A 24453-nucleotide genomic window follows, 5' to 3' on the forward strand; every position below is an offset into this window, starting at 1 on the left:
AATATAGGTCTTGGTTATAAAGAGAATCATGAGAACCTCAAGGAGGACTCAAGTAATAAGACATAAAAAAAGGAAATCAAAGAGGAACCTAAGAGATTTTATAATGTACTACAAAACTCTATTGACAATGAAATAAAATTAAGAATGAAGTTACAATTTAGTAATAACATAGCCCTATTATCAACTTCATAAACAAAGTGAACAATAATCAAAGGCCTGAATTTTCCTTGAATCAAAACAAACTCAAAAGATATATTTCCTCAAGGAGGTTCTTTTCATCCAAGTATCAAAATCTCTTCTCGGGTTATTGCTGTGGATGTAATAATTTTGGTCATAAGGCACTAAATTGTAGAGTTTATCATATGAGAAATAAAAATAATGTATCCTATGAGAATTCAAGGAATGATTATGTGAAGAGAAGTCCTAGAATTCTTAATGAAAATATAGTTATAATTATAACTTGTTTGATCCTATATTAGGTCAAGTTGAATGCTATAAGTGTTGTAACTATGGGGAAAAATCATGAGATTGTAGAAACAACTTAAGCATGCCTCTAAATCAAGACAAGTAAGAAGGAATTCTTAACCATAAGTAACACTACTCAAAAGTATGGAAGAATAATCAAGAAATAATGATGAATATGGTATTGCATTGTATGCTCAAAACAAAGAAAGAAAATAGTATGTTAATAGTGGATGCTCAAGGCACGTGACAAGAGATCAAAATAAAATTTTTAACCTAAAATAAGAATATGGAGGAAGAGTAACACTTGGAAACAATGTATCAACAAGGATAGTTGGAAATTACGTAGTCAATGTTGACAATGGAATAACTAAATATCAATGTGTTTTGTATGTTGAAGGTATAAAACAAAATCTCTTAAGTTTCAGTCAAATGTATGATCAAGAATAATCTCACAATTCACTCTAAAGGATGTGATATAAGAAAAGCTCAAATAGGAAAACTAGTAGAAAAGGAAAATGTGAAATGTGTATATTCTTGACAAAGTAAAAGGAAAAAAATGTTGTATGGGCAAAATGGATAAGAGTTAGTTATGGCATAAAAGGATGGTTCACATTAGTTTTGAAAATCTAGTAAATTAAGTGAAGCGAAAGAAGTAAGAGATATTCCAAAATTATCAAAACAAGATACCACTATCTGTAATCCAAGTCAACATGATAAGTAGACTAGGGTTTTGTTCAAAACAAAAGAATACTCCAGATCCAAGTCATTGTAACTCATTAATACAAATATTTACATACCAACTAAGACACAAAATTTAAAATGTGAGAGATATTTTATGTTTTTCATTAATGATTACAGAACAATGTCATGGGTTACATTTCTTAGAGAAAAATATGAGGCGTTTGAGATATTTAAAACCTTTAAGGTTCTTGTTGAAAATCAGACCAATGTGAAAACAAAATGTTTGAGATTAGACATAGCAGGATCAATTTATCTCTAATGAATTTTATGAAAAACATGGAATGAAAAGATAACTATCCACTTCAAGGACCCCACAATGAAATAGATTTGTTGAAAGTGATAATAGAACAATGCATGAAATGGAAATAACAATGCTCAATGAAGCCAATCTAGCAGATAAATTTTGGGGAGTAGTCTACATAGTTTTTTACATTTTTAACATAACACAAATTAGAGTAAACAACACAAACACACCTTATGACTTTTTGAAAGGTATACTAAATACAATCAAACACTTCAAGGTCTATGGAAGAAAGTGTTACATAAATATAAATGTAGAAAATTTAGGAATAATTGACTCCATAATAGATGAAGGAATTTTCCTTGGGTATGCACACAAAATAAAGGCTATAGATATTACAACAGAATACTATGCAAGGTAATTGAAAGCATTTGTGTAATAATAGATGAATTGTTACCTCAAACTCTGCTACAAGAAAATGAAGACTCAAAAGAATAAGAGGAAGAAGAAAATGTTCATGAAGAGAAAGAGGAAGAAGAAAAGGATCATGAAGAGCAAGAGGAGGAATAGAGGAAGAGATAAAATCACTACATCCAAAAAATCCATCCAGATATGTTCAAAAGCATCATCCAGATAATCAAATACTTCGAAACAAAGAAGACTAATACTTTGAAATAAAGAATCGAGAGTTTAAAATAGATGAAAACTTATTGGTACATCAAGCCATGAAAATATCTCCCTCCTATCCATGATATAACCCCAAAATTTTGCACAAGCTAGTCATGATAAGCATTGGGTCACGACTATGAATGAAGAACTATACCAAATTGAAAATAATAAGACACAAGAAATTCTGCCAATACCCAAGGACAAGAATGTGATTGGAACCATGTGTATTTTCAAGAATAAGTTGGATGAATATGGATTGGTCATTAGGAACAACTATAGGCTAGCATGTAAAGGGTATGCACAAGTTGAGGGTGTTTACTTTGAAGAAACATTTGCACTAGTTTCTAGACTTGAAGCCACAAGAATGCTTTTGGCTTTTGCAAGCTTCAAAAGATTTAATGCTTATCAAATGGATGTTAAATCAACATTCCTAAATGGAGACCTATGGAAAGAAGTGTATATTGAGGAACCAATAGGATTCCAACCATCAGAAGAAAAAGACCATGTGTTCAAATTAAAGAAATCTCTTTATGGGTTATAATAGGAACCTAGGGCTTGGTACTCAAGGTTGGATAAATACATACAGTAGAAAGGATTTACAAAAGGGACAATATAAAAACCTTTATATCAAAGTTGAGAATGATAATTTGTTGATTATTGTTTTTTTTTCTGGGTAAAAGTAACTTCTATTAAGCAGGAAAATATTTACATAATTTACATCCACGGAGGGGGACCAGGCCACCCTCAGACTGTGACAGCTGGGACAAACTAACAGACATTTGAGACAGCATTACAAAAAATGTCCAGATGTGCCTCTTGGACACCATTACAATTCACAAAAACAGACTCGAAAACCTTACTAACGCGGACTTTTAACACACTGCCACTATGGGCCTAGAGCTGGAACTGAGTGTGATTGAGAAATTGACCAACATAGACAAGTGCACAAAACAAAAACAGAAACCTGGAGCAGCACCTTCGAACAGAATTAGGAAGGGTGACTGGGCGTCGTCGGCGGTTGCCTTTGCAACGGGCTGGGCGGATTGAGCCATATGACTGACTCCTCATCCACCTGAATATGCCCCTCCAAATCCTGAAGAGCGTGAACCGGTTCTGCAATCATTGATTCATCACAGATTGAATTCTCTTGATTCTGAGCCTGCTGAGGCTGGTCGACATGTTCCATGGGCGCCTGCGGACGGGGCATCCTATGCAATCTTCCTTGCATATCCCCCAGCAGAACTTCATTGCTGTGGAGACTATCCAAAGCAGGGGAGGGCCATGAGGGGTTGATAGGAGGTGCCTCTGAAAGATACACAGTGAAATTGACCATAACATCCGTCTGAAGGAGCCCTCTTTGGAATGCGTAGGCGGAAAGACTGATAGGAATCCCTCATGAGCAAAAAATCCTCCTCAGAACTGGAAGAGGAAGGGGAGATGGTGGCCATAGGAGCTATCGGAGGTGGTTCCTCCCTCTCTGTCTCGTAGCGGACTCCTAAACACCCACCACGGCAAGGCACACCCCGACGACGCATCACCGGATCTAACCTAAGCTCCCGGAGACGCTGCTCAATATGCTGGAGGTGATGTTGCAGAGCGGTGGTTTGCCTGTTGCCAACTGCAGATAACATACCTTTGACGGCATTCTTTGCTGTACCAGTATATAACCAAAATTTCGCCCTCACCAAATGCTTCGTACCGAGCTTCATCATTTCAGATCTCCTCGAGACCGGAGCAGGCTCGCTCGCCATCAATGCAACCTCAACCGTGCTCTGATTACCCTTAACCTCAACTGCCTGGAGCCTTGAATTCCTTCTGATTGCCATCGCATACTTGTACCTGCTCTCTGCCTTGGCGTTGAGACAGGTATCGAGATGCGGTAGAGCCTTAATGGCTACCTGCCACTCACGCATGCTGGACACCCGCATCCGGGGGAAGGATGTCTTTGTGCACCAAAGAGATGCATTCTTGTTTGAGTTTGTCATCTTCAACCATGTCCAAAGAGCCGGAGAAGAAATGAGTCGACTGAGACACTCCCTGATTAGCTAGCCGATCGGCTACCTGATTAGCTATTCTTCTTACATGATGGAAGGATAGATTGTGGGGAGCGTGGAGCTTTTCTTCCAGGGATTCCAGACGATTTAATAGTCTCCAGCTCTTTGCTATTTTGACTGCCTTAGCTCCTGCTTGCATTCTTTTAGCTGCCTCTATAAGAATGAGAGAGTCGCCTTCTACTTCTAGAGGTGAAAGGTGATGCTGTTCAGCTAAACATATTCCTTTCCAAAGACCCTCTAGCTCCGCGGCATTATTTGTATCTTTCCCTATTGAGCCATAGAATACTAGCATTTCTTCTCCGTTATGTCGGCGGATTACTCCTCTGAAGCCTGCAGGGCCTGGATTGCCTTTGGCCGCCCCGTCGAAGTTTAGCTTGTAGGAATTATGTGCAGGCGGGGACCAAAAGGAAGGTGAAGCGGATCTGGTAGAAGGTTTAGTGGTCGGTTTGACTAAGGATTTAAGATCGAGATTCCATTCCTTCATAATGCAGCGCTCCTGATGATTTTCCGGCATATCATCATCACTCCAGACTTTGATGGCCAGAGTTTCCTGTAAATTCTTTTTAAGCTGGAGCCAGAGATCATCTATGGATCTAGAAGTGCTATTGAAGATTCTGTGGTTGCGTTCTTTCCACAGTGTCGAATATAGAAATCTTGGTATAATGTGCCATAGGGAGTTAAGGATCCGGCACTTATATGGATATTTTTCCCAGGTCCTTATTGTTTCTGTTATGTCCTCCAGCCTGGGGTGTGCTCTCATATTACATTTCTCGACTTTTTCCCAGATTTGTTTTGCTAATGGGCATTCTTCCATTAAATGATTGATGGTTTCACAATTTATGTTGCAATTTGGGCATCTGGATGGCCCTACAATACCCCTTTTAATCAGATTGTCCCAGGTAAGAATACGTTTTCTGCTGAGAAGCCATAGAAAGGTTGAAATTTTGGGCCAATGCCCGGCTTGCCATACTTGCTCCCATAGTTGATCTTTAACTGCCCTGAGATTGGAATAGCGTAGATGATGAGCTTCCTTGGTTGTAAAAGTACCTTTGGTTGTGTAGCCCCATCTGAGTTTGTCTTGCTGATTCGAGAGGCGAATCTGCCTATTGCTAAGTTCCTGGTCTATGTCTGTGTACACTTCTCCCTGCCAATCTACTTGCCAGAGACGCACCGGTTTCCATGATTGGAAGTCGTGATTTGTAGATGGCTGCCAGAACTGGTGTACCAAAGGAATGCTTGCCTGGTTCATTTGAGCCTGCCAGAGAGGTTTGTGGAATAGATTAGCCAATTTGGGAAGTTGTTGCCATGAATCTTCCCAGAATCGAGCTGTCTTGCCCGAATTAATTTCCCAGAAGCTATGATCCTGTATGAAGCTGCTTTGGGTTTTTGCGTTGTTCCAAATAAGAGATCCCTGCGCTGTTGGATTGATTTTGATGAGGTCATTCCATTGACTGCCGCGGGCATATTTAGCTTGCCATAATTGGGCCCAGGGGGTGTTTGGCTTGGAAACCCAATTCCACCAAATTTTAGCTCCCATGGTGTTATTGCTTTGGAGCGGATCTCGAAGACCTAGCCCTCCTTCTGATTTGGTTTTGCATACCTCTGTCCATTTGACAAGAGCCCATTTCCTGTTCAAGCTAGTGGATCCCCATAGAAAGTTCCTCTGAAGATTACGAATTTCTTTTAAAATCCCTTTCGGAGCTGCTAAGATGGAAAATAAATAAAGCGGCATAGCTTGTAGAACTGATTTGATGAGAACAAGTCTGCCTGCCAGATTTAATGCTCTGAAAGTCCAGGATGAAAGCTTTGATTCTAATTTGTCCAATAACGATCTCCAAGATATCTGCTTGATTGCTGAGTCGGTAAGAGGGGCGCCGAGGTATTTTGATGGCAAGTGGGAAATTGTAAATCCCAGAATCCTGGCTATAATCCTTTGCAAGAAGGGGGGGTGTTAAAGAAAAAAAGTTGTGATTTAGATGCATTAATGGATGTGCTTGAAGCTTCAGAGAAGAGGGATAGAAGGGATTTGAAAGCAGAGGCTTCTTTTGCAGAGGGATGTCCAAAGAGCATTGTATCGTCAACAAATTGCTGGTGCGTTTGAGGAGAGCGACCATGAAGTGAAATTCCTTTAAGGGTATGAGAGGATACTGCTGATTTGAGGAGCCTGCTCAGGCCTTCAGCCATTAAAACAAAGAGAAAAGGAGATAGAGGGTCCCCCTGCCGGATGCCACGAGAGGGGCGGAAAGGAGGGGAGGGGGATCCATTCAAAATTACAGAGAAGCTTGGCGAAGTGATGAGGTTCATGATCCATCTGGTCCAGGTTGCACTAAAGCCAAAGGCTAAGAGCATTTTGTGAATGTATTTCCAGCTAAGCTTGTCGAAGGCTTTTGAAAGATCCAATTTGAGGAGCATACCTGGTTTCTTGAGAAGCTTTAAAGAGTGGATGACTTCGTTTGATAGAATAATTCCATCCATGATCTGCCGACCCTCAACGTACCCTGTCTGTTCTGGGGAGATAAGCAAGGGTAGGAGTGGTTTGAGACGGTTTGCAATAACCTTTGAGATTAGTTTGTAAATTACATTACAGAGCGCTATTGGCCGATACTTCTCCGGTTTGTTTGAGGCTGCTTCTTTGGGAACCAGAGCAATGAAGGTTGAGTTGAGGGCCGGGAGTACCCAATGCATGCTTCGGGATTCTTCCACCAGATCCCAGACTTCAATTTTTATGAGATCCCAAAATTCATGGAAGTAGTTGGCCGTGAATCCGTCAGGCCCCGGTGCCTTTCCGTCTTTAAGCTGAGCTATGGCATCTTCTACTTCCTTTAGCGTGACTGGCTGGAGTAGTTGAGTATTATGATCCTCATTGATGATTTTGGGAATGTGCTGTGTGATAGCTTGGATTGCCTCATCTCTGTTTCCATTAGGCTCCTTTAGTATGTCCCTGAAATATCCGGTGAATTCTTTCTCCATATCTTCATGAGCTTCCACTCTTTCCCCCTGCTGATTGTTAACAAAGGTGATTTTGTTGTGCATCCGCCGTTGGATGGTCGTTTTGTGGAAAAATTTAGTATTTCTCTCACCCTCTTTGAGCCAACTTATTCGCGACTTTTGCCGCCATAAAATTTCTTCTTGTTTTTGCCGCTCCTCTATTTGACTCCAAAGGATTTTCTCCTGTTGAGTTTGTTCTTCGGTGCGTCCTTCCAGAATGAATCTTTGTTGTAATTCTTTCATCTGCTGTTCTAATTTCTGTCTGTTCTGCTGTATGTTGCCAAAATGATCTCGGTTCCAAATTTTGAGAGTTTGCTTCAAATGTTTCAGCTTTTGTTGGAACTGATACATTTTAGCTCCTGCTGGCGGGATGAAGGATGTCCAGGCTTGTTTGACCACTGCCTTAAAATTGTTGTCAGTGAGCCAGAAGGCTTCAAATTTGAATGGTCGATTGCTGCAATTGCCAGGTCTGGACCATTGGAGAAGAATGGGCCAATGATCTGAGCCTCCTTGTGGGATGATCTCGGCACTGAAATCTCCTCCGAGGTGGATGGCATTGTCGGAAACTAAAAATCGGTCTAATCGTGATGCAATTTGGTGAGCCCCTTTCCTTTTGTTCGACCAAGTGAAGATGCCATTTGAGGTGGAGATGTCCATGAGTCGGTTATCTTGTATGAATTGCTTGAAGCTACTGCTATCACTGTCTAGCCTGGTCCTACCCCCTTGTTTCTCTTCCATGGATTTTATGATGTTGAAGTCGCCTCCTCCAATCCATAAAGGAAAGTTTCTGTTTGCATTGAGGAGGGAAATCGTGTCCAAGAGATCAGATTTTTGCTGTATTGTCTGCGGGAAGTAAACATTAGTAAGATGCCCATGGATGTTGGTACCGATGAGGTGGAATGTTGCTTGAATGAGATGCAGAGTGGCATGAAAATTATCAAGTGACACAATCTGTGGATTCCATAGAATGGCTAGACCACCGGAGGCCCCAGAGGAGTCCACTGCGATCGAACTGCTACCTGCCCAGACTTTGTTGCTGAGACTATCTATTGTTGAGCTGCTACATTTTGTTTCCTGAATAAAGACTATTGCTGGTTTTTCTTGAATTATCATGTTTTTAATCACTCTGTGTTTTGCGGGACTGTTCAGTCCTCTTATATTCCACGAGATGAGCTTCATGTAGACGGGGATTTGGGCTTGTAGAACTTGGTCAACTTGGGGAATTGCCCCGAATCCATGAGTATTTCACCTACTGCTATTGTACGCTGTAGATCTGTTTTTCTGCCTCTTTTCTTTGGTTCTTTAATGATTTTTCTTCCATCCCAATGACTGCCTCCCTGGATGCCCAAACTTTTATGGTGTTGTACTCTTGTGAGTACTCCTTCAATTTTGTCTAATTGCCAGGGGGGGATGGTGTTATACTCTTTTTGCTTGCATGCAGCCTCCAGTTTGGATATGTCAAGCTTAGATATATCAAATTCCTCTAGATCAACATCTTCTCGATCTTCCTCCATGTCATTTGCGGCAATAAGGGCGTCCTCCACTGATTGATCATGAAGACTTAGTGCTAGGGTTGCATCGAGCTCCATATCCGACGCTTGAGGAAGCTCGCTTAGCATGGTTTTCCCTTTGGAAATGATTAGAGACCCTGGCCCTGAGACAGAGGTGGGTTGTTCAGCATGGGGAGGATGTGCAGATTTAGATGAGGCCGGCTCAGAGCGGTTGAGGGACGGTTGGGTGGGGTGCAGCAGTTCTGGGATATCCGCTTTGGGGCTGTTTGGAATGTCCTGTGAGGCTAGAACGGAGAAGCGATTCTGAGGGGGCGCTTTGAAAGATGGAGCTGGATTAGCTTGGTTTTTTTTTCCTTGTCGGCGACGGATGGGGATTCTTGTGAAACCATCAGGGTCCCGGTTACCATCACTGGATGGGAATTTGGGCTGCACATTTAAGGGGCAGTCACGGAAGAGGTGACCATGCTCATGACATTTTCTACAACGAAAAGGGATGTGCTCATAATCTAGAGTCTGTTTCCATTCATAATCATCGTGAAAAAGACTTACCGTGTCTGCTAAGGTCTTGGTGAGGTGCATCTTGACGCAGATCCTAGCGTAAGAGGTGTATTTGCGCGTCTTGGTTTCAGTGGCCACTTTGATGAAGGATCCCAGCTTGTTGCCTATGTCTGCCAGCGTTTCTTCTCTCCAGTACTCCACCGGAAGGGAATACATTCTGATCCATACAGGGGCCCAGCTAAAGTCTTCTTTGTCTGGATTGAATCGAGGCTTCCAATCCATTAGATATAGACCTGAAGAGTTGAAGAAGTACGGGCCTCCTTCGAAAATCCTAGTTTTGTCTTCTAGGCAGTTAAAAATAGCTGTAAAGAAGCCCTTTGGGCCAAGCTGTAATGTAACTTGTCCTTTGGGCTTCCATTTGGAGGCTATCCAACCTTGTAAGGCCTTTTCTGTGGGCCAAAAGCCCAAGAACTTTCCAATGAGAGCGTAGTCTTGCATAAATTGGATTTCCCCATTGATATGGTGGCTTGGTAACTCGATCTTGATCGGTTCCGCTGTCTTTGGGATACAAGTCGTTGAAGTCACTTTTGTCTGAAAGGAGCCGGTTGCGTTTTGCCTACCATTGCTTTCTTCATCTTCCACAGTTCTGTCTAAGGACGTCTGCCCTTCTGGCGTCTTTTGCTTGTCTTATTCCCTCTCTAAGTCTTCGGTTGCAGAGTGCCGTATTTCTGCATTGTGTTGTTTGTCAGTATGTATTGTTCCTATTGGAGGGGAGGCAGAGCTCTCCCCTCCTGCAACAGCCTCCATAGGACTGTCAGTAGCAGAGCCCGCTGCAGCAAGCATAGGTTCGTTCAGCGGCGGCGGCGGCTTCTAGGTTTTTTCTCCACAGTCGCTTCAGCATCAGAGCGCCTTGAAGACAATAGCTCAGTAAATGTTTTTCTGGATTTATTAACTAGCTCAATTTGTTGATTATTGTTATTTATGTAGATGATATAATTTTTGGTAGTGATGTTGAATTCATGAGTAAACATTTTGTGGCTAATATGAAATTTGAAATGTTTACACTAGGTGAATTTCCTTTTTTCCTTGGATTGCAAATTCATCAATTAGAAAAAGGAATTTTTATTTATCAAACCAAATATATTAAATAAATATTGAGGAAATTTGGCATGAACAATTGCACAAATGTGAGCACACCCATGATAATAGGATGTAAACTCAGATGAATCTCTAGAGGTAGATCAAACAATGTACAAGTCTCTAATTGATAGTTTACTTTATCTAATAGCCTCGAGACCAAAAATTATGCAGGCAGTAGGAGTATTGGGAAGATTTTAGTCGAATCCAAAGGAGACTCATGTAAATGCAATGAAAAATATTTTTAGGTACTTGCAAGGAACCATATAGTTTGGCTTGTGGTATCCAAGAAGCACTTATTTCACTCTCAAAGTTTATACATATGAAGATTGGGTTTGTAATACTGATGACAAAAAAAAACAATAGTGGGGAAGCCTTCTTTCTAGGTAATTTTTTAGTCTCCTAGCTCAACAAGAAACAAATGTCAATTAGCCTATCCACAAATAACCAGAGTATATTGTAGACACATCATGTTTCATTCAAGTTTTATGGATGAAGACAAACATCAAGGATCTGGAGCAAGATTGTGATCAACATATGCCCATTATGTGTGATAACACTAGTTCTATTAATACATATAAAAATCATGTTATGCACTCAAATACCAAGCATATTACCATCAAATATCATTTTATTCAAGAACATGTTGTTTTTTAGGCTATTAAACTAGAACACATTCAAAAAAAGTAGCAAGTTGTAGACATATTCCCCAAACCTCTTTCGATAAAGTCTTTTAAATATCTTAGATAGATGTTGGGAGTGATATCTCCTTCACGAGGGGGAGTATCCTGCCACTTTACTCTCTTAATTCTCTAGTTTGATGAAAAGAGGTGTTGTTGTAAAGGGAAGTAGTCTATTAATGAGACACATTTGTAGAAACATAGTATTTACTACCAAAGAAAATCATGTTGTGGTCAAATACAAGAAAAAGAAAGAAGAAGAACAAGGGGATAAATCTAAAAAAAATAACATATGTAGATAAAATGTTGTATGCTAAGACAGATAGACAAAACCTTTACAAGGGGAGCCTAGATGTAGTCAAAGGAGAAGTAAGAAATCTGATAAAGTAAATGTTTAAAAATATTGCATCCATAAGTAAAATCCATTACTATTCACTAATATTAAAGGGGAAGAATATGCATAAATAAGGAGAGACCACAAAACTCTGAAGTTCTTATCCCAGACAAGATATAGCAATGAAAAAGAGAATTTTCATCCTAATTTAGTTCTTTTATATTGATCTCTAAAGGGGAGAATTAAGTAGACATAGTGATGACTAGACTAATTAAGTAGACATGAGAAGAGCAGACATATAGGGGGAGTTCTCAATAGTAGTACATCAATAACTAGACTATGTCTATTGTTTCCATCATTGAAAAGTGCAGATTATTGAACAATGTGTTGTTATTGATGTCAAAGCTAGGAGCATGAAGCATAATATGTTGTCATTGATGTCAGGTGGATGCAAAAAAATAAAAAGCAAGAAAGCAAGGTGTAAAGGATGAAACAACGCAGAACAAAAAATTGTGAAGGATCACACAAGTTTTAAGGGTGCATTGTTAGCTATCCAAGATTAATGAGCATGGATCATTTCATCACCTTCAACATGCCAACCAATTAATAGGAAATTCCCAAATTTGGAATGAAAGTGGTGCACTTTTTTGTTGGTCATATCTCCATCATGCTAAGATCATATGGCTAGGGTCCACTCCAGACCAAATTTGGAATAAAAGTGGTGTAAAATTTTGTTGGTCATATCTATATCATTCTAAGATCATATGTATAGGGTCCAATTTGGACCCCTTAGAGTGTCCAATGGTTAACCAAAGGGGGGGGGGGGAATATGCCATCCAGGAGGTAAACCACCAGGATGTGTGGAAACCACCTAGGAATATTAGGGGGGAGGCTAGTATATTTTAAATGACACCATTGAAACCCATCCCCTACCTAGCCCCACCCCCCACTATGCACCCCCACACCCCCCACCCCCCGCTACACCTCCCCAACATACTACTGATGTAATGAGGCATAAGGAGGAAACCCCCAAATTTTCTTAGTATTGTACAAATTTAAGATACAAATCATGAAGAAAGTCAAAATATTCTGTCCACATTGATTATAGACTACCTCCATTATTTTTTCATTTAAAGGTATTTTCTAAGCATTTGGGAATCTAGGCACACACAAAGAGTGTACTCATTAAATTTACCTAGATTCTAGATCAAGATCTAAGAAATATAATTTATGTGGGTCCCTACAGTGCCACTGAGTTTTAGGTTCTCCATGCCATATCTAGGTATTTGGATATTCATTTAAACAACAAAATAATCTTTTTCTGAATGACCTAGATTCAAGGTTCTTTCCCTGGACAGTAGTTATATAGGTGGTGCCAAGTCAACACACAAGTGGTATAACAACACAAGGAAATTCATAGTGACATGGATGACAAATGGTAGGATTGATGATGTGACAGCGTAAGGTGGTGATAAATGGCACTTAGTTTTTGTCTTTTTGATGGCCAACTAGATGGTTTTTGGATGACACATGGTAGCAACATAACATTACGTGTGGCAGTAAGGTGACTTGGAAGATGATGTGTCATGATACCCCAAACTTTAGATTTTGGTTTGGAAATTGTGTTTTAAAAAGTAATCTCAATATTTGGGTATCTTCAAAGGGAATCTTAACTAAAATAATCAAACTTTGAATTTGCTGAAGAAACTTGTTTCGATTATGATCATGGAAAGTGGTTGAGGGTGCCTAGTGGCTTAGCTCTTGGAGTTATAGGGACATGAAAATTCAGCACTTGGCATCCAGATAATATATATAAGATGTTTCATCTAAAACAAATAAAATTAGAGTAATCTTCTTGACATTACATTTAAAGCTAATCCTAGTAATATATATAGTTAGTCCATTTTGTGTTTTTGAATTGGGGAACAATGTTGGTTTTAGCCCTTGGTTTTAGGGAAACTCATAGTATTAGCCCCAGAGGGGGCTCCAAGACTCCCTATTAGCCGAGATCATATTTTTATGATGTTTTAGCCCTAATTAAGACATTTCCTATAAATAACTCACTTTGGAAGTTGCAAGTTTAGAGATTGCAAGTGATAGAGTGGATATTGAATGCAAAGAAGAAGAGGGGAGAAGTCTGAATTCCATGGCGATGATTACTAAGAAGTCTAATAATGAAGTTTGAGGAAGATGCTTAGGGTGCGGGGAGCCTATCTATGAAACATAGTGCAACTACTAGAGAGACAACAATGTTGTGGCTAGAAAAAGGAGAAATATTTGAATAACAAGGTGCATGATGAACTATGAAGCATGCAATAATTATATGAATTACAAATGATGAGAAGAATTTATCTATTATATTAAGTGTGGGTGCTACTAAGTGGATGAAAAAGAAGTTGATTGAAGCTCATAAAATAGAAGTTGATAAATGTTGAATATACCTATTACAAAAGCCTAAGATGTGCATAAGGTATTTTGAAAGACATAATGGAATGATGAGAGTTGTGTGTTCAAGAAAAAAAAGAGATTAAGATCATTTATTCAGATTGAATCAACTAGGAGATTAGTGTCTCCTTCAATTTGATGTCTGTAATTCAAGGGATTGGTGTCTTCTTCAGGTTACTGTTTATAAATTAGTGGATTGGTGTCTCCTTTAGGTTGGTGCTTGTAAATAAGGGTATTTATGTATCTTTTTGGTTGGTGCCAGTAAATTGATGTAACGGTAGGTTTGTGTCTACAAGAACATTCATATAAACAATTTTTGTGGTTTTCTCCCTTAAGGGTTTCCACATGCATCCGGTGTTTTCATGTGGCACTTGTATAATTGATGTTTATCTAGTTTAAATTGTTTGAAATTTTCAAATTGTCCATTATAATGACCCCCCCCCATCTCAGTATAATCATAATTCTAACATATATCTCATTTTTTTGTGGTTGGTGTGTGTTTTATTATATTTTTCTCTATTTCTTGCATTTGATCTATTACATGCATAAACAAAAAAAGGTAATTAATAAATATGGAATCTAAAGAATTTAACCCTCATAGTATATATTTCAGTCTATTTTTGTCATGTTTGTTGTGATGAACAACCTAATGGAATATCCATGGTAGTTGATATATCAAGGTAGTAGTTGATGATAAGGACTAGGTTATGATTAACTTTAGACAACCCAAGGAAAGATAGGGAAAGTTACTAAGAATCAAATTGCATTTGATAACATTGTAATTTAATGTGAAGTTAAGGTTGAGTTCAATTTACTTGGGTACTATTAGTGAGGGAATGGAACAATACAATATGCAGAACTTTCTTTTGAGATATAGCGAGACTTGGTTTAGAGTTTTCAAATGAGAGAGAAATGAAATTTCAAGGCTAGATAGAGCTTGTAGGTGGTTGAGATAAGGGAAAGGATGCATAATTTTGTAAGTAGCTAGGATAACGTATTAATTAATTTATGGAAAATGAAGAACCACCAATAAATGAAAATTTTTAAGTAATGTTTCATGATAATGAGGAAAGGCCAAGTTGGGCTTGGTTGGAATTAGATGAGGAACATAGAGTACAAATTCCCAAAAAATAATGAAATGTAAAGGCCACTCAAGAAATAAAGGAAGCTACAAGATGGTAAATTATTTTTTGTAGCAACAAGTGGAGAACATGACCAACAAGGCATATGTGAAAATAATGTATATCTTTTCACCTTTATTTCAATTTTTCTTTTAGAATGGTTGCAAGTTAATTAAGAAAGTTGCAAACACATTTTCGTGTGCATGAGTTATGAATTATTACTTAAGTGAGAAAAATTATAGCTGATGATTCATTATTGGAATGAAGTCCAAGGTCTAGAACAACTATGTTGTTCAAAAAGCATTCTATGTAAAGGAATTAGAATGGAGAAATTTTTAACTCGTCCCTTGCTCTAGGTTTATATTTATTTGGGTTGAGGAATATATTCATGTGCATATAAGGCATAGGAATATTAATAGATGCAATGAAGGAAGATAGATGGAATACACATGCACAAGTAAACATATTGAGGAATGATTTAGTAAAGTGCATGTAGATATGCATGGACATATATGATGTCATATATTAGCTAAACATGGTGTTTTTTTTTTATATATGTAATGAGTTTGGTGTGATGATTAAATGTCATTGTTGTTGGTGGTATAGCTATAAATGGATCAAGGCATGGTTGAAGATGTGGATGATGTTGTTTCCTATGACATACAACCTCATTAATAAGGATAAGGACAAGGAACTACTTGTTAAGAGGTTGGTTAAGGGACGAGTGAGTTCTCACAAGGAACTAGTTGATTAGGGAACATCAAATATATTGATGGAAAACATATAAGTATGAAACATTTCAAGCTAATAATGTATGTGTGTTGAAGGGCATTTAACTAATAATTACTTAAACCATGTTTCATATCATATAAGATATATTGATGATATCCAAATGCATGCATGTGATTAAAACCTAGGTATGTGTACATGTTAAAGGTGTGAACCCTTGTTGTTATAGAATCATTCAATGCTCCTCCAGACATGATGCTCTTTTATGGCCCTAGGCATTCCTTTTACCCATGCAAAATTGAATTTATAATAACAAACTATATTTCAAATCCCATATACGACTCTTCCCACACAAAAATTCATACATATGTGGGTCCCATAACACTATACCCAGATATACACTTTTGAATATGAAAAAATAAGATAAAATGCTATTTTTCGGGTGGGGTTTACGGTTTTTACCGAGAACCCACCTACAGGAGCCTGTGGCCTAATTGGAATAATCAATTTCAGGTGGTATATATACACCTCTTGGGTAGGCCTAATTGATAAGAGAAGAGAGATATTAACATTATACTCGATTTCGCCCAGATCAAGGCTTCTTTTCCTATGCCTCTTGCACTCCTAGTCTCTAGGAAACCCTAGTTTCCTTTACAAAGATGCTCAACCTCCTTATCTAGCATCTTAATGAACTTATTAGAGAGGTTGTCTTTGTGTCTCGAGCTGGATAGATTCAGAGGAAGGCTTCGTTAGTGCCTTTGGCCAACATCAGGTTGTATCTGTCATGTACTTACTATTGTTAATCAATAAAGAAGCTCATGTCTTGTTCCCGATATATGTTGTAATCTTATGAATGATAGTATGAATTGTTATATATGATGATCTAACATATTATTATGCATGCACATTGAATTATATATTATGTATATTATTTTGTGATAGGAACATCTTCAAACGTAGGACCCTCAAGTATGTCTCTAAGTCCAACTTTGATAATTCAGATGTTTCGCATGCTTGATTGAGTGTTCTTTTTTTATTGTATTATCTTGCTTTGTTGAGGTTTTTAACCCTTGCCTTAGGGAAAGTTTCCTACCAACAGAATTGGTGACTCCACTGGGGAATACCATCAAGTATTTCCTAGAAGGGTTGTTTCTTTGATCTGGGTTTAGTTTGTTGTTTCTTGGTTTTTTCCAGTCTTCTTAAGTCTTAAGTAATTTGGTCATTCAGCTTGATCTTTTAGAACTAGGTTTTCTTTTAATTTTTCCTCACTTTACTCTATATATATGTTTTTTGTTATAGATAGTTATGTATATACGTTGTTTCTTCCAAACAAGCCCGTGTATACACCTACTGCTTCACAAACAATCACGTATATACACTAAACTATATTTGAACAGTCGCGTATAGATCTGAAAAATGAAAAATTTTCATTTCTTGGTTTTGGTGAGGCTTTGACCAATTTTTTTTATGATTTCTTGATCTTTATGAAGTCTGGAATCAACTTGATTATTGTTGTTGTTGATTTCTTTCATCTTGTTGGAGAAATTCTTATGTCAACCTAGGGTTTTCAATTTTTTAAGATTTTTGTGTCTAAAGTTGGGTTCTAGTTCTTCTTTAAGAGGCATCTGGTTGTTCTATGGCTTTGGAACATATCTATGTTGCTCTTAAACTTGTTCATAACTCAATATTTGATTTGTTTCCCTTGTGACCTAGAAGTTGGCTCTTTTGCTTTCTCTTTATTGTTTCCAAAAGGGGTTTGTGATTCTTGGATGAGTGAGAAATTTCAATTCTCTAGAGTATTTCTGATTTTTAGAATATTATATATCTTTATGGCCAAATTCTTGAACTGTTAAGGCTCTCATTTGTACTAGTCTCATAATATTTGTGATCATTTGTGACTAGGTGGAATTGAGTCTTATTTATGCATTTGGTCTTAAGATATTTAATTGTCTTCCATTTATGAATTTTTAGTTTTTTAAATCTTTACAAGAAAATGAAAAACATTTTCTTTGTTGATTTATTTTCTTTTGTTTCTTGGTTTTGTATTCTTTTGGGTTTTTAGAAAAGGTCTGAATTGTTGTTATAAGGTTAAAAGTATTTTTTTCTTTTAGGAGTGCTCTTTATTTTGGGATTTTCTTCTATTTGTTGTTTGGATTGGCCTTTACCTTTTTGATCGCATTTGTTTACCTTTAAGTTTGCCTTTGAATATCGCATTTACATGCTAGTGTGCATTAGGTTAGATGCATTTTGGATATCATTTAGTTATTTTTGTTAGGTTTTGAGTGTGTGAGTGCTAAATTAAAAAAGAAAAAGAGCTTTTTCTTTATTAGGTTTCTCGTAGAACACTTGTAGAAATATCTCTCATTTAAGAAGAATAAGTGTTGCATTCTCATGTAGCCTAGGTTTTATGTTGATTCTTTTTTCATCAAAACATCATCAGTTGCACTTCCATTTCCCTTGTCTTAAACAATAACTAACTAAAATGAGTACTTAAATTAAAATGAACTAGACTTTTTCTTTTTGTCATAGCAACATAAACTAGTTTAGGGAATTTTAGGGCATTGGAATAGGTGTGTGTAGAGCAAACTATCCAAGTCCACTTAAATTAAAAATTACAGAAGTTTATTAACAAGTGGAAATCTAATGTCATTAAGATGTCTGAGAAAGCTCCTCTAACACGGGAGTCAAGCACGAGGATGTGTGAAGATAAGGAAAGAGAGATACCCGCTCTCATACTTGTTGGATCGCGCTACAAAGATTGTTCCATTCGGCTCCTGATCATCAGCTGGTGACCTTAGTTGCCTTTGCCAGGGACCACACATGTGACTGCGGGGGGAATACCCATGGTACCTAAGGCAGACATTGTATCACTTTCATAGTACTTTTGGAGGGTTCCCTTGTGTATGTTTTAACCCTGTACATAAATTACCTGCATACGAATTCTTAAACAAAGAAAATAAACAATGCGAGAGCATAACGCATAAAACACATATGCACAGAGATTTTTCCCTGGATCCCAAAACCGGGACTACCAGCTTGCTTTTTCATTATGTTCCTTTCAATGTTACAATACATATTTATACATGCCGAAGCATCCAATACCATGGACCGAAAACCATCGCGTCCAAAAAGACATGTGCGAAAATCATGCACAAAACCATAGGTGGGTCCGCCCTTCAAACCCCCTATTAACTACGTGGAAATAATATAACACAACCCAAAAATCTCCCACTTGTTGTTTTCTTTCCACAGGGGGCCACAGGAGAGCTTAGTCATTTTTTCAGCCCTGAGATTCCCATTGCTTCTCTACACCAAGAGAACTTCTCAGAGCTCACAGATTTTGTCAATGCATCTGCAGTATTCTTCAAAGTGTCCACCTTTACCAGCAACACCTTTCTGTCTTCTATCATATCCCTCACAAAGTGATACTGAACATCAATGTGCTTTTTCATTGAATGATAAGCAGGGTTCTTTGCCAAGAAAATTGCACTTTGGCTGTCACAGTCTATTCTTATATCTCCCTGTACTAACCCCATACTTGAACACAATCTCTGCAACCAAACTGCTTCCTTGCTTGCATGAGTGGCTGCCATGTATTCTTCCTCTGTAGTTGATAGTGCCACTACAGATTGTTTCTTACTCATCCAACTGACTACACCTCCAAATAGGTTAAACACATACCCACTTGTAGATCTTCTCTGATCCAGATCTCCAGCCCAGTCTGCATCAACAAAGCCATGAATATTCAACACTCTGTCCAATCCTGGTCTTCCTTGGTAGCACAAACCATAATCACTAGTGCCACGCAAATACCTGAAAACCCACTTCACTGTTGTCCAGTGCTCCTTCCCAGGTTTTGACATAAACCTGCTCAATACTCCCACTGCATGTGCAATGTCTGGTCTAGTACAGACCATTGCATACATCAGGCTACCCACTGCACTTGCATATGGAACACGGGACATGTCCTCTTCCTCTTCTTGTGTCTTGGGACACTGTTCAGCAGATAACCTCACACCTACAGGAATAGGAACCTTCACCGGTTTACTATCCTACATATTAAACCTCTGGAGTATTGTCTCGACATACTTCCTCTGGTTTAACTAGAGCTTCCTCTTTGACCGATCTCTTTTAATTTCCATGCCCAAAATATAGTTTGCAGCACCAAGATCTTTCATGTCGAATTTGGAGGACAATTGGGTCTTCAAATCCTGGATAATTTCTTTGTCATTTCCAACCAGCAACATATCATCCACATACAAGACCAGATAAATAACACGGTCACCAATTAATTTAAAATACACACAATGATCTGCTTTGCTTCTGGTGAAGCCAAGTCCCCGTATAAATGTATCAAATTTCTGATACCACATCCTTGGTGACTGTTTTAACCCATACAGAGACTTCTTTAACTTGCATACCAGTTCTTTCTTACCCTTCACCGCAAAGCCTTCAGGTTGCTTCATGTAGATTTCCTCTTCCAAATCCCCGTGAAGAAATGTTGTCTTCACATCCATCTATTCTACCTCAAAATCAAAAGCAGCAGCAACAGATAAAAGTAATCTAATAGAAGTTACCTTGGCAACAGGAGAAAAAATATCACCAAAATCAATTCCCGACACCTGGGAATAACCTGTTGCTACCAACCGAGCTTTGTATTTCTCCACCTTTCCTTCTGCATTTGTCTTCTTCTTGAACACCCATTTGCTGCAATGGGTTTCCTTCCAGCCAGCAACTCCACCAGATCCCAAGCCTCATTTTTGTGCAAAGATGCCATTTCATCGACCATGGCCTATTTCCAGAGTTTTCCATCCTCTGAATCCACTACTTCCTTCACAGTTCTGGGATCATCATCAGTAACAGACAAAGCAAAAGCAGATGGACTATACCTTTCTGGTTGCCTTATTTCTCGAACTGATCTTATCACAGCCGGAGTTTGTGGCTCTTCATCTTCTGATTCCTCCTCTGCTGTAGAGTCTGATTCTTCCTCCTTTGGCTCAAACTCTATCTTCTCAGGTTCCTTTGGTTGGACTTCATGTTGAATAACATCTTTTACCTCTCTAAACACCACATCTCGGCTGTACACAACCTTCCATGTGACTGGGTTCCAAATCTTATAACCCTTTAAACCATCCTTATACCCAATAAAGATGCACTTTTCAGATTTACTATCCAACTTGGTTCGTTTCTCCTTTGGAACATGTACATATGCATCACATCCAAATACCCTTAGATGTGAAAGAGAGGATTTCTTACCAGTCCATACTTCTTGTGGAGTCTTATCCTCTAACGCTGATGAAGGTAACCTGTTGACCAGGTAACATGCAGTATCCACTGCCTCTGCCCAGAATTCCTATCCTAACCCAGCACCACTGAGCATGCTTCTTGCCCTTTCCATCAACGTCTTGTTCATTCTTTCTGCGACTCCATTTTGTTGAGGTGTATATGGAGTAGTCTTCTGCCATGCTATACCACACTTCTTACAAAATTCTTCAAATTCCTTGTTGCAAAATTCTCCACCATTATCTGTCCTCAGCACCTTTATCTTCTTCTCTGTCTGATTTTCCACCAGAGCCTTAAATTCTTTAAACCTGTCAAAGACTTCAGATTTCTTCTTAAGAAAATATATCCATGTATTCCTTGAGAAGTCATCTATGAATGATACATAGTACACAGACTTACCCAGTGATGGAACCTTCACAGGTCCAAACACATCACTGTGCACAAGCTCTAATATCTGTTTCATCCTCTTACCACTAGAGGGGAAACTCACCCGATTCTGCTTCCCATATACACAATTTTCACAGAAATCAAAATCCAGAGAGCTATTATTCATACCTTCTACCATACCTTTACCATGAAGTATCGAAGGCCCTTCTCTCCAATATGTCCAAGCCTTTGATGCCACAACATGGTCTTCTCTCCAGAGACCACTAGATTCTCTACTCCATTTTCAGGAACCATAGAACTATTGCACCCATCAACAACAGTGCTACCTTGCAGCTTGTACAGAGTTCCAATCCGAACTCCCCACATTAATATTAGTGCTCCTCAAACCATCTTGCAGGTATCTTTCTCAAACACCGTCTTTACACCTGCATCATCCAACTTGCTTACAGAAATCAGATTTCTGGCCAATGCAGGAATATGTAGAACACCCGGAAGTGTTCTAACCCTTCCACCTTGCAACTTCAACTTTACATTTCCCCGACCAATGATTCTAGCCTTCCTATCATCTCCTAAGAAGACATCACCACCATCATATTTCTCATACTCGCAGAACCACTCTCTATGGGGAGTGAAGTGAAAGGATGCACCTGAGTCAATCAACCATGCCTCATGATCTACATGTGTACTTGAAGAAGCCAAGTACACATCCCCACCTTCATCTGAGGTGGTTTTCGCCTCTGCAGAAGGAGCATCATCAGATCCCTTTCCTTTATCAGGAGCTTTAGATTTACAATCCCTTCTGAAGTGCCCTTCCTTTCCGCATTTCCAGCACACCACCTTTGTAGGTTTTCCTAGAGATTTAGATCTCCCTCTAGATTTAGATCTCCCACTCGATGACTTATTTTTGTTTCTGTTCTAGGACCGTCCTCGTACAGACAAGGCATCACCATTCTGGTTGTCCATATTTTTCCGTCTCATCTCCTCTGTCAGCAAGGCTGAGACTATTTCATCAAACTGCAAAGCAGTTGCATTGCTACCTATTGCAATAACCAGACTATCCCACGAATCTGGTAGAGAACACAACATACTGATGCACTTATCTTCATCTGAAATTTTAATATCAACAGATAATAACTGACTTACCACAGTATTAAACGAATTCAGATGCTTTGTCACTGAGTCTCCATCTTTCATCCTCAGGTTATATAGCTTTTTCCGCAGGAACAATTTATTCACCAGAGACTTAGATTGGTACAAAGTCCCTAACTTGACCCACAAAGCCTTTGCCGTAGCTTCCCCTGATACATTCAGCAATACTGAATCCGAGACACACAATCGTATTGTGCTCTTTGCCTTCCAATCCAACTTCTTCCATTCTTCATCGGTCACTCCCTATGGTTTAGTACCCGGATCTACCGCGATCCACTGATCTTTATCCACCAAAAAATCCTCCATCTTGAGTTTCCACAACTCAAAATTCTGACCATTGAACTTCTCAATCTCTATCTTTCCACTGCTCGCCATCTTCTTTCATCACCAGAATCAATCTTGCAGATCTCCCACTGAACTGGGTCTACCACAGGCCTGAGCGAAACCCCTCAGCAACAAAGGCGTCCCCTTGAAGCCAAAACAACTCTGATACCAAATGTATGTTTTAACCCTGTACAGAAATTACCTGCATACGAATTCTTAAACAAAGAAAATAAACAATGCGAGAGCATAACCCATAAAACACATATGCACAGAGATTTTTCCCTGGATCCCAAAACCGGGACTACCAGCTTGATTTTTCATTATGTTCCTTTCAATGTTACAATACATATTTATACATGCCGAAGCATCCAATACCATGGACCGAAAACCATCGCGTCCAATACCATGGACCGAAAACCATCGCGTCCAAAAAAACATGTGTGAAAATCATGCACAAAACCATAGGTGGGTCCGCCCAACCTAACATATGGTCCAAAACCAAAATTTTCTGGGGCGCTGTCCCGGACCCCATAAAGTGGGGTTATGGGTGCCCTTCAAACCCCCTATTAACTACGTGGAAATAATATAACACAACCCAACACCTTGCGAAGCTTGGGTACATGTACTGACAAAGGCTATCGTATGGAGGTTATCATAACCACTTCTGATACCATTGATGGTAGGCTTGGGCCCTCATCATCCCAAAGCACCTTCGCAAGGTCTTTTTCTTCACTTTCTTGTATTTTGGTGTCCAGTCATAATCAACCGGAGCAGAAATACTTGGAAGTTTTTTAATTGGTTGTATCTTTAGGACCTTTTTGGAGACTGCTAATTTATCCTAGCTTTCCTTAGGTGATTTGATTCTTTAATTTTTCTTTATATATAAAGGTGGTTAATTGGCCAGTTCGTCAATATAGAATGCTTCATGGGCTTTCACTTGTGAGTGTCGAGCCTTCACCAAGAAGGCATAGGAGTAATTCTACTGGTTCTTTTGAACCAGTACAAGTTAACGCAATGGAAAAAAATCTTTGACCAAGGGCTCTTATTTCATAGGGAGAACCTATTATATTCCATAATGTGGGTGGAAATGCTCTGGTTCTTTCTTGAGTGCTCTTCCAATTGTTAGACAAAGTAGAAATTGAAGACATTTCAGAGTCCCCTGGGACTCCTACAAAACCTCTTCCATATCATCTTCCATATGTTATATCATATGTGGGCACTCTGACTCATAGACCGATTAGCCCTACTCTCTCTCCTTTTTTATTAATGGCTAATGTTAGTGGCACAAGTGTGCTTGCTGATACAGTTAGTGTGCATACTCCTTCTTCAGCTATAGAAGGAGGTACTATTTCTATCTCTATTATTACACCTAGCATGGTAGTTGTTGGATCTACCCCCATCCTGGGTTTGAGTGGGGGCACCCAACCTTCTGCTCTTTTCACTAGTGCTTATCCTCTTGGAATGTCGTATAGTGGGATTCCTTTAGTTTCATCAAGTTTATCCTATACTGCTTCTATATCTATGAGTTTGATGGCTAGTGGCTCAACATATTTATAAGGTTTTTCATTTGGAAATGGACACATTCTTGCTTCCAATCCATCGTTGAATGTAGGATTAATGCCTTTCTCTGGATATGATCAAAATATTAATCCTTTACAAGGGAGTTAGGGCTTGGTATATCCTTCCATCAATGCTTT

General features: G+C 38.9%; 1 protein-coding gene across 1 annotated transcript; it reads right to left on the bottom strand.

The window, feature by feature from the left end:
- Positions 1–4021: 4021 nt before the first annotated feature.
- LOC149194674 (uncharacterized) lies at positions 4022–8337 on the bottom strand. The gene is made up of 2 exons (XM_089407759.1): positions 6585–8337; positions 4022–5937 (listed from the first exon to the last, which is right to left on the bottom strand). The coding sequence occupies exons 1-2, from the start codon at positions 8335–8337 to the stop codon at positions 4022–4024; spliced, it is 3669 nt and encodes a 1222-aa protein (XP_089263885.1).
- Between the last annotated feature and the right edge of the window lie 16116 nt (positions 8338–24453).

This window comes from Pinus tabuliformis, chromosome 2_2 (assembly GCF_031772625.1).
Source record: "Pinus tabuliformis cultivar Carrire ecotype Pingquan chromosome 2_2, CPIR1, whole genome shotgun sequence".
In the NCBI taxonomy this organism is placed as follows: domain Eukaryota; kingdom Viridiplantae; phylum Streptophyta; class Pinopsida; order Pinales; family Pinaceae; genus Pinus; species Pinus tabuliformis.